This window comes from Bicyclus anynana, chromosome 4 (genome assembly GCF_947172395.1).
Source record: "Bicyclus anynana chromosome 4, ilBicAnyn1.1, whole genome shotgun sequence".
NCBI classification, from domain to species: domain Eukaryota; kingdom Metazoa; phylum Arthropoda; class Insecta; order Lepidoptera; family Nymphalidae; genus Bicyclus; species Bicyclus anynana.
In genome coordinates, this window is record NC_069086.1 from 3,303,074 (window position 1) to 3,314,779 (window position 11,706).

The 11,706-nt window shown below is 37.6% G+C and overlaps 1 protein-coding gene across 1 annotated transcript; it reads left to right on the forward strand.

The window, feature by feature from the left end:
* Nucleotides 1-283: 283 nt before the first annotated feature.
* Nucleotides 284-10,623, forward strand: LOC112057886 (uncharacterized). Its single transcript, XM_024098477.2, has 6 exons — nt 284-411; nt 2,148-2,287; nt 2,974-3,034; nt 4,552-4,663; nt 9,515-9,628; nt 10,441-10,623. The coding sequence occupies exons 1-6, from the start codon at nt 368-370 to the stop codon at nt 10,498-10,500; spliced, it is 531 nt and encodes a 176-aa protein (XP_023954245.2). The 5' UTR covers nt 284-367; the 3' UTR covers nt 10,501-10,623.
* Nucleotides 10,624-11,706: the final 1,083 nt, after the last annotated feature.

Sequence of the window (11,706 nt, forward strand, 5' to 3'; positions counted from 1 at the left end):
TCAAAATATCTTCAATGTATAGAATTTGACCTGTTACAATTTTATTATAAGTAAAGATTACAGCTTCGCAAATTCGTTCTTAACACTCCGATGGATCGCGGGGCCCGGGAGGCAGGTAGCGATGACAGATAAAGCCACAACTGATGCACCCCACTTCCATCCTCTGCCCGCGCGCACGACTTCACACCCGTGCAGTCCTTCCCTCCCCGTACCCCGCATATCATAGGAGTGTCATCAACGACATTGCCAAGCTATAGTAATGCCATTTTTTATTGCAGCTCCCGCCCAAAACCGTATAGTAGACAGATGGTTCACTGATCTCATTCAACGTTATGTAGATACCATTCTTAGGCACGAATTAGACCCGATGAATAAGGACATTTTCCATTTCGACACGACCGTGATTCCAGGGTGAGTATACTAGTAATATCACATCGTCCCTGGTTATTGAATAGAATTGAATACATATTTGTTAGCACAACACATGACTACATAATAACTTAATACTAATATATGTTAGAACTATTTAATGGTAAGACTTGAAAATGTGTTGAGACAACAACATTGACCTAAATCAGCTAATATTAATATATAATAATTTATTTATCTTGCTATCATCCGCGAAAAGCTGACGAACCCGTCGACAACGTCACCCAGGTCCGACAAAATACTCTCTACGTACGTTTCACCTCGAAAGCGGAGCATCCTCAGGAGATGTTGACTCTACAACGTGCAATTGCACGTTATGGGTTCTTCGGCTTTTCGCGGATGATAGCAACATAAATAAATTATTATATATTCATGATGAACTTACGCCTGCTTCTATCCAATATCAGCTAATATTAGCTGTATGTATGTATGTATGTAGCTGAGTACATCAGTACCCACAACACTCATGGTAGTGTGAATGTTTGTTACTCTTCCACGTCGTTACCACTGAACTGAATAAGTTGAAATATGGAATTAAGATAGATTAAATACTTGGGCTATTTTTATCGCGGAAAAATTACATATTTATTTTTCGCGGGTTACACCGCATGTTACAGTATCCATATATGTTGGGTTTTGCGATTCGCTGAGCTATGTCTGTGACTTTGGTTGATCACACAAAGAACTGCCGAGATAGACATTATAAGCTTTCTTATAATGCCTATAGTTAGCGACCTGTCAGTATCATCACTGGCAACACACAAGTCTTTAGTCTTTGACACTGAGGAATTTTTGACGAAAAGATATAGCGAAATTTCCCAAATGCTAATTAGTTTTAAAAGGTCACTTGGTCACACAAGGTTTTTCTTGAAAGTGGTTTACATGTTACGAAGTATTGAATTTTTTTTGTTATAGTAGATTGTTATACAAAGGGCTAAAAAGACGCATTATATACGAGGTATTTTTAGGCCCATTGTTAGTGACCAAATCTTGGTCACTAACAATGGGCCTCATAAGAAGGCTCAGAATCACACAGCGGGCGATGGAACGAGCTATGTTAGGAGTATCTCTGCGTGATCGAATCAGAAATGAGGAGATCCGCAGAAGAACCAAAGTCACCGACATAGCTCAACGAGTTGCGAAGCTGAAGTGGCAATGGGCGGGGCACATAGTGCGAAGAGCCGATGGACGTTGGGGTCCCAAAGTGCTGGAATGGCGACCCCGCACTAGTAAGCGCAGTGTTGGCCGACCCCCCACCAGGTAGACTGACGACATCAAGCGAGTCGCAGGGATTCGCAGGATGCAGGTGGCTCAGTATCGTGATGTTTGGAAGTCCCTACAAAAGGCCTATGTCCTGCAGTGGACGTCCATCGGCTGATATGATGATGATGATGATTTTTAGGGCCCGAGACGTAAGGCGAGGGCCACCTAAATAGAAACCGAGTTTATAGTGGGGTTTAGCCCCACGTGTTACACTATGCTTTTCACTAAGATTGCGAGAAAATAAAATAGTTTAGTACAATATTCAATGATTTATTTTAATTGAAAATTAAATGTACAAAGTCTACAATTTTGGATATTAAGGGAGATGCTTTTACCCAGTAACATAATTTCCGATTACTGTGAAGATGAATAATGAGGTAAACGTGGGATATAATAGTTTAAAAACTCCTTTCGTAAGAAATATATTTTTTGTAAATTGTTTATTTTATTTTTAGGCTACTATATCTAGTAGGTCACATCAGGGACCTACACTGTGTTGGTCTTAGTGCTTTATACATCAACTACGTACACTACAACATTCTAATGGGCAGACTTGACTTCGATATCGTTATGCCGAGAGTAAAAATGACCGCGGGTATGTATGTTTTTATTAGTAAGAATTAATAGACTAAGCAAATGGTCCACTTGATAGAAAGTTTTGACGGCCTCCGTGACGCAGTGGTATGCGCGATGGATTTAAAAAATGGAGGTCCTGGGTTCGATCCCCAGCTGGGCAGATTGAGATTTTCTTAATTGGTCCAGGTCTGGCTGGTGGGAGGCTTCGGCCGTGGCTAGTTACCACCCTACTGGCAAAGATGTAACGCCAAGCGATTTAGTGTATCGTGTCGTATAGAAACCGAAAGGAGTGTGGATTTTCATTCTCCTTCTAACAAGTTACCCCGCTTCTATCTTAGACAGCATCATCACTTACCATCAGGTGAGATTGCAGTCAGAAAAAAATAATCATTATTTTTAACACTCGATAATTTTAGGGCAATGTTTAATTTAAACGAATTAAATTACTGTTAAATTAATTTCTGTCTTGGACGTCCGTATGTCTGTACCTGCGGATATTGTATGTGGATCTCAACAACCACCGAAATTCTTCAATATTCGAGTCTTTTTAGAGTTCCGTAGTCCAACACTTCAGTAAACTTCTGGAACGCTATTTAATTTCACACTCTCATTCGATGTGGTTTATTTCATTACTTAAATAAACGCAAAGCGTGCATTTTTGAGTTTCCAAACTATTTTTTTTTTAAATTTTAATTTGTTTTTCAGGCCAATGGGCAACTAGTGGTCGCTACGGAGACAGTGGAGGCACTGCTGATGCCTCTGGCAGGTAAATCTTTTGGATTATGTATTATACTAGCTGACGCCGGGCGGTTTCACCCGCGTGGTTCCCGTTCCCGTAGGAATACGAGGATAATATATAGCCTGTACCCTTCCTCAATAAATGGGCTATCTAACATTGAAAGAATTTTTCAAATCGGACCAGTAATTCCTGAGATTAACGCGTTCAATCAAACAAACAAACTCTTCAGCTTTATACTCGTAATATTAGTATAGATAACGAAGTTATTTTGTGTAGTAGACGATGATGCCAGAAATCGTCATGTAAAACACAAGGATAGTACGCGGCCTATTAGTTGACCTATGGGCAATAACACATTTTAGGGTGAGGAAACCAGCGTAATAATAATAATAATTCATTTATTCATTTGAAAATGCAAGGTTTACAGTTTGTTCTTTTAGATATATGCCCTTATACTTTCTACCTTAACAGGTGTATGAATATTAAAAATAATGTTATATTACTAACTGCTCATGCTAACATGGTTTGAGCAAAAAAAAATAATTAAAAATAACATAAAAAGTAAAAACTAAAAAGAATAATTAACATGATTTGACTGTGCATTCCCAACAACAATAAATATATACCAATATCAGTTTTAATGTTACTTACTACATAAAAGAAGAAGATCATTAATTATTTATTAAACTGTCAGAATATATTATACAATGTCAATATTATTATAAATGCCATGTCAGGTGTAATACAAAATCAAATCAATCAGTGTCAAATCAGTGAATAATTAAAACTTACCTGAGAATTTTCTTAATTCTCTAAGTGTGTGAAGTTTAATTGGGTCAGCGTGGTGGATTAGCCTAGCCCTAACCCTTCTCATTCTGAGAGGTGACTCACGGCTCTATTGAAAACCGAAGCATTATTACCTGTGCAAGAGGTCGTCATGTTTTTATATCTTCTGAACAAGCTGCACCTAAATCTATCATCTAAAAATAAAATAAATAAAAAAGCCATTTATTCTCAAATCACTTCACGTTTAATTTTTGTTAGTATTGTTAGTATGAAAAAAAATATATATCCTTAATTAATGTTAGTTGGTGAGTATGTTAACAATATCTATGAGATTAGAGCCCCTTCTCGGGTAAAGGCCTCCTCCATTCTTTTTCATGATTCCCTTTCCTTTGCTGTTCTCATCCACTCCTTCCCGGCAGTTTTAATGATGTCGTCAGTCCACCGTTTGTTTGGTCTGCCAACATTCCTTTTACCTTGTGGTCCTGTCCACCTTGTACATTGTAAGGTCCACCTGTCATCGGCGAAACGTGATATGTGACCGGCCCACTGCCACTTTAGTGTCAATGCATGTTTTAGGGCGTCTGTAACTTTTGTTTTTTGTCTAATCCTTGCACTTCTTATTTTATAGATTTTTCTTATGTTTAAAATACTTCTTTCCATTGCCCTTTGTCAGCCACCAGAACAAGAAAGACAATAAACTAGTAGTACATAAGAGACAATCTATCATCTAATTATACTTAATTCTGTTTGTTTGTCAGTCTTGAAATTCGCGACCTGCGCCTCGTGTGTGACACGCTTCTGACTATTGTACCTGGTTGGCCTGTCACCATCCACAACATCAATCCTGACCTCACTCTCGGCGAAATTAGGGTACGTAAGGTCCTTTTTTTGGCTGGTGGGAGGCTTCGGCCGTGGCTAGTTACCACCCTACCGGCAAAGACGTACCGCCAAGCGATTTAGCATTCCGGTACGATGCCGTGTAGAAAACGAAAGGGGTGTGGATTTTCATCCTCCTCCTTACAAGTTAGCCCGCTTCCATCTAAGACTACATCACTTACCATCAGGTGAGATTGTAGTCAAGGAATAACTTGTAAACAATAAAAAAAAAGAAAAAAAAGAAAAAAAAAGGTTAAGTGAACAGAACCCTCATAAATTATACTTGCTACTGTGTACTTTACGTTGAAATATAACTACATTTGATGTCAATTAATTATGAAACTCGGCAAAAACTCACGTGATATAAGGTGGGAGTATACCTGACCTCATGCGGGGCCCTTAGTCATAAGCTGGTTCTTACAACGCAGCACGATCTAAACTGCGAAGTAGCGGCGCGGCGCGCAGCTGCTCGCATCGCGCGCTAGGAGAGGGATTAAGTGGTGGGGAGTGAGGGTTACACTCACCGACGGTTCATTAATGTCATCTTCGTTAGACTCGTATGGGTTCGAAACTAGTCGGGAAAACTCCGACCTTATATCACGTGAGTTTTAGCCGTGTTTCTTAATCAATTAATATGAATAACACTCACGATAGTTTAAATTTTAAAATACATTTGATATCATAATCATTATTGTCATCATAATGACATAGTACCAGAAGACGCCACGCGGCTTAGTACGTAGGCGTAGATTGGGTTACTGGGTACTTGGTTAAAACATTGCTTATAGCGGGGATAATGTAGCTTTCCAACAGTGAAATAATTTTTCAAATCGGTTCAGTAGTTCCGGGGCATATTCAATGCAAACAAACAAAGAATCAAATCTTTATTCTTTATAATTAATTATAATTAGTTATAAAGATTAGATTTAAATATTAACCTAGAACATTACGAAATAAACAAAATTCATCGGATAGGAACTAAAAATGAGGAAAGTAACAAGTCTCGACCGGTTTTATGTTCGTTTGTGAACAACTGGAAAAAGAACGAAATTCTGAAAAATAGGAAAAATCTAAAGACTATTAATATCAGTGAAGATTACTCAAAGGAAGTATTAGAAAAGAGGAGAAAACTAAAAGCAGAGCTATTTGAAGAGAGGAAGAATGGAAAAATAGCCTATTTGAAATATGACAAACTAATAGTCAAAGAGAATAAAAATAGCCAGGACAAAAGAAAAAGGGAATCATCTGCCTCACCCTCCTCTTACAATACCCAAACAAAAAAATATCAAACAGTTTCTTCAATCAAGTCGAACAGGACGAATGCTTTCGATGTGATGAGGTCGAGATCGAACTCTTTTTCTAATGTAACTACCAAAAAACAATAACAATTACCAATCGGCAAACGCCAAAACCCAACCAACTACGGAAAAACTGGCAATATTGAAAAAATAATGCACAAACCTCCCCCAAGCCGACTGGTCCTCGTGGGGGAAGAAGACCACAACCCTCCAACACAAAGACATAACAATTCCACCACTTATAACAAAAAAGATCATAAACACAAAATATACATCGCTGCACTCAATGTACTTACCCTTAAAAATGAAGAAAATCTCACGGAACTGACGTATGCTTTAAAACGCATTAAATGGGACATTGTTGGCTTAAGTGAAATAAGGCGAATGGGAGAAAGAATTATTTCCCATTCAGAATTCCTTCTATATCATATAGGAACGACCCCAGGTCATCATGGAGTTGGATTCATTATTAAAAAACACCTTGCAAACTACGTGGAGAGCTTCATAGGAGTATCAGAGCGCATAGCGTTAATGAATCTTAAGCTACCGGGGTACAAAGACCCATGGTCCATCATACAAGTATACTCACCTACGGAACAATCTGATGTAGAAACAGTAGACTCATTCTATCAAGATTTATATAAAACAATCCAAGACCATGCTTATAATAGTATTATTGTATTAGGAGACTTCAATGGCCAAATTGGAGAACGGCAACCAGAAGAAAACACAGTATTGGGACCATTTGGATATGGAAAAAAGACCAGAAGCAGAAACGGAGAGAAGCTTGTAAGCTTTGCGCAGGAAAATGGTTTGCGAGTCTTGAATTCAATGTTTAAGAAGAAAAAAAGTAAAATGTGGACCTGGATATCACCAGACGGGAAAACAAAAAATGAAATAGATTTTATAATGACTAATAAAAGCAGATACTTCGCAAACATGAAAGTTTTAAGCAATTTCAACTTCAATACCAACCATCGAATGATTCGAGCAGAACTATTGACAAACCCGCCAAAAAACCCAAGACCGAGAAACAAAATGACATTTACAAAACCGACCAAATACCAAACAGCTCAAATAGCCAATTTCATAATGCCAAAGCTGATTGACTACAATAGAGAAACAATAAACATGCAAGTGCAAGAAAAATACAACTGGTTAGAAAGAACAATCAAATCATCTATTCAACAAAGGACTAATAACAAAGACCTATCTGACAAGTGGAAGTCTGCTAAAACTACCAATCTTCTTAATGAACGAGTTGACCTAATCAATGGAAAAAGTACTAACGACAGACGAAAGAAAATAGCAAAACTCAGCAAAGAAATAAAAGAAAGTATAAGAAAAGACAGAACTCAGAGAAGAATGGAAACAATGGAGAGACACATTTTGCAGACAGGAGGAATAAAAAAGGCTAATAAGGAGCTAAACAACAAAAAGGACTGGATCGTACAGATGAAAGATGGTAATAGATTGAAAGAAAACCGACGACAAGGAATTTTAGGAATCGCTACATCTTATTACAAGAAACTATACGAATGTACTAGAGTGGAAGAAGAAATAGAAATGTTAGAAATGTCAACCGTACCCAGTATCATGCAGGAAGAAGTAGAATTCGCTCTAGAAACTCAAAAAGACGATAAAGCTCCGGGACCAGACGGAATAAGCAACGAATTATTAAAACAAACAAAACAGGTAATAACACCTATTCTAAAAGAAATCTTCAATGATATCACAAATTCAGAATCGATTCCACAGCAATGGACTGAATCTAATATAATCCTTTTGTACAAAAAAGGTGATCAGTACGATATCGGAAACTACCGGCCTATAAGTCTGATGTCCAACGTATATAAAATATTTGCTAAAATTATACTCAAACGAATTGAAAGAAAACTTGATGAACAACAGCCAGTAGAACAGGCAGGCTTCAGAAAAGAATACTCGGTTCTTGATCATATCCATGCTGTTAGACAAATCATTGAGAAGTATGGGGAATATCAACTTAAATACTACATAGCATTTGTCGATTATAGCAAGGCTTTCGACTCGCTATTACATACGAAAATCTGGGAGGCGTTGAATGACCAAGGTATAGAACAAAAATACATAAGATTGATCCGAAATGTCTACAAAAACAGCTCTGCCTGCATTCAGCTAGAAAAGAAAGGAGAACCATTTAAGATACAAAAAGGAGTAAGACAAGGAGATCCGCTCTCTCCAAAACTTTTCTCCGCTGTCTTAGAAATGATCTTCAGAAATTTTGAATGGGAAAATCTTGGTCTTAATATCGACGGCCGCACACTTACACACTTAAGATTTGCTGATGATATTGTGTTATTCGCAAAAACAGCAGGAGACCTCAATATAATGTTAAATGACCTAGCATGTGAAAGCGGAAAAGTAGGACTGATATTAAATCCCGAAAAAACAAAAGTAATGACCAATGCAATTGAAAGCAGCATAATAGTAGGCGAGTCACAGATTGACTATGTTGAAGAATATATATACCTCGGACAGTTGATATCACCTACAGATAATGTAAACAAAGAAGTCGAAAGAAGAATAGCAAACGGTTGGAAAAGATATTGGGGCTTACGGGAAGTAATGAAAGACAAAAACTTACACATAGCAACAAAGAGCAAATTATTCAATGTCTGCGTCCTACCAATCTTAATCTATGGAAGTCAAACATGGGCCATAACGAAAAACATAGCCAATAGACTTACCATTTGCCAACGAGCAATGGAGAGGAGCATGTTAGGAGTAAAAAGAGCAGATAGAATAAGAAACAGTAATATTAGGAAAAAGACCAAAATACAGGATGTGACCTTAAAAGTAAAAAGGCTAAAATGGAAGTGGTCGGGACACATGATCAGAGGAAAGGACAAGTGGAGCAAAATAATTACACAGTGGTATCCAAGAGAAGGGAAAAGGAACAGAGGAAGGCAACAAAAAAGATGGGAAGATGATATCAGACAGGTTGCTGGGAAAACCTGGACTAGAGTAGCCAGAGAAAGAACTGAATGGAGAAGGTTGGAGGAGGCCTTTGCCGATTGGCAAACGGACCTACAGAAAGTAAATAAAAACGAAATATACGAAAAATTTTAAATGTATAAACGATATAGTATTTAAATGTATGTAATATTTTGTATTGTATATACTATTGTAAGATATCCTTAATGAGGTCCGAATAAAAGGCTTATTTATTTATTTTATTTTATTTAGTTATAAAGAAGAAAGATATAATTAGTATAGATAAAATAAAGGCCCTTTCGCTGCATTTTCCACGGCCACTAATAGGTTTCGGCCGTGGCTAGTACCAGCCTACCGACAAAGACGTACCGCCACGCGATTTAGCGTTCCGGTACGATGTCGTGTAGAAACCGGAAACCGAAAGCCCGCTTCCATCTTAGATTGCTAGGTGAGATTGTAGTCAAGATTGTACTTGTAAAGAAAAAATAACAAAACCTATCCAAATATATTGAGTTACTGTCCTAGAAAAAATTATATCGGTTGTTTAAAAAAAATATTCGTTTTTTTTCAGGCTGACTTCCAGGTTGGATGGAAGTGCCTGGGCTGCGAAACGGAAAGTGATATTTCAGAACGCGTCAACAATGGATTGAACGTGGTATTACCTGGGATGATGGATACCTACAAAGTAAGATTACATTAATATCATAATTCAACTTTATTTCAAGTAGATTTAGACTGGAATTGGAAAACTGTTAGATTTAGAATTCCTACTGCAGACTTTACGTTTTTTCACATTCGGAATGTATTTTATCGTAAGGGCTCGCATTCGTTAGTGTCGCCGCATACGGGCCACTTGCGGCAGCCATAAACGTCGCTACAAGAAGCAAGAACGGGCCACAAAAGTAGCTGAAGCGTGCGACAGCCACTTGTGGCCAGTGGTCGACACTCGTGGTCGATGGCTGCTACATTTTAACCCACACATGCAGTATCATAATCGCGCGGCGTTTTGTGGCCGGTGCGGGCCACAAGAAGCGAGCAGCGACGATTGTAGCGTGTGGCGGCCACCGGCGTCAACCGTGTGCGGCAATTCTGTATAAAATGTATAGAAACTACAGGAAATATGCCGGTAGCGGCCTTTTGTGGTTGTGGCCGGTGGCCCGTGTGTGGGAGCCCTTACGTACGCGCATGTGTGCGGACGGTCTTAGTTTACAAGCACTTTCGACACGTCAAGTTTGCCTAATTGGATATTTTTGTCAATTTTTTGTATACTTACATGCTATTTATATCAATAGTAGGCAAAAGGACATTTTATACTATACATACGTTACGTGTCTACAAAATCATCTCAAAAAGTGAACCGAATTTAGTGATGATCATGCTGCATAAATTTACAAATAAATACAAATAACACTAGCGATTTCTGCTTGAAATAAATATTGCAGCAACAAACACAATAATTGCAGCAACTAGTTTTATGATGTTTTTCTTTCTTTGCAGAATGAAATTAACACAATGCTCGGAGAAGCCATAAGGTGGGCTGTTAATAGGTTCTGGTAGAAGAAAGCCAACTTCAAGACTAAATAAAAAGTATCACATTGATGGTTAATTTTTATTTCATGAGCTTGATTTGTTTTGACTCTGAGATTGTTTTGTTTGTTTAAATAAAAATATTGAAATAAGAATGACTATTTTAATTTTTCTTACTTTACTGCTGATATATGGGTCCAGGATGTAATTTCTTAAGCTAATTAAATTAAATTAGTTAAATTTAATAAGAAAAGATTTATTTATTGTTAGGAGTATTCTGAGTTGACATCATCAAAGTAGGAATAAAATGTAGTGGTATTGCGCCGACAAGGCTATATTAGTCGCTATGCGCTTCATTCGAGACAGTTTTCGTATAACGACAACAAGTAAGGTCAAAACTCTGTCTATTTGAGTTAGAGAATTTGTTATAATTTGTTGTAATACTCAGCTAAAATTATTAACAAGTTAAACCTTTGATTTTGTTTAAATTCTTATTAAAAAGTACATGTTTGTTAAAATATTAAATTATTTGTATGTAGTAATTTTTATTAAATCTCCCCACTGGTTCCTAAAATTATTTATTCTTTATTACACGATACAGAATATACCTACAAGAATAGTTACAAAAAAGGAAGCTTTACCTGGACTGTAGATCCATAGGTCGCTGGTTCAGATCCGGCTCGAAGGACCAAAAATACTGTTGACTTCGAGCTGGTGGTTTTAAATATAAATACTGGTTCTCTTCGTGAATTTTTATTAAAGTTTACAAAAGACCAAACAACAATAATGTGTATGCGCACACAGTCCGTGCGAGTCTTATTAGAAGTGTCTTCGCGCGTCGGTCGCTGGCACGACGGTCCGTCGCGGTGCCCCCGCGCCCCGCAACCCGCGTTCTGGTCTGACGTCTACGCTTGGACATTGCGCTTAGTTTAAGCGATCTATCCCAGACAATCTGTCCCTTTGGATCAATCAGGAATCAATTAAGGTAAACGGATTAATACGGACGGATTATTTAGGCCCTACCCATAATGAATAAAGATAAAGTACATTGTAATACCATGGTAATACACAAATATAGCTTTATTATCATAAATAGGTACATATTAAACTAAACGTACTATTTTTTCAAGCTCAATACTTACTTAGATATACAAATATTATGTTCTCAAACGAGCTTTGAATATATTAAGAGACTTAGAAAGACGATTGTAGATGTAAGTTGGAAGTTGGGAGTGA

Bases quoted from the DNA above. Each gene is read 5' to 3' on its own strand.
- LOC112057886 (XM_024098477.2), top strand. From the start codon at position 368: ATGAATAAGGACATTTTCCATTTCGACACGACCGTGATTCCAGG. The intron at 3,035-4,551 runs GTAAATCTTTTG...TTTGTTTGTCAG, and splicing joins ACTGCTGATGCCTCTGGCAG to TCTTGAAATTCGCGACCTGC. The intron at 9,629-10,440 runs GTAAGATTACAT...CTTTCTTTGCAG, and splicing joins GGATGATGGATACCTACAAA to AATGAAATTAACACAATGCT.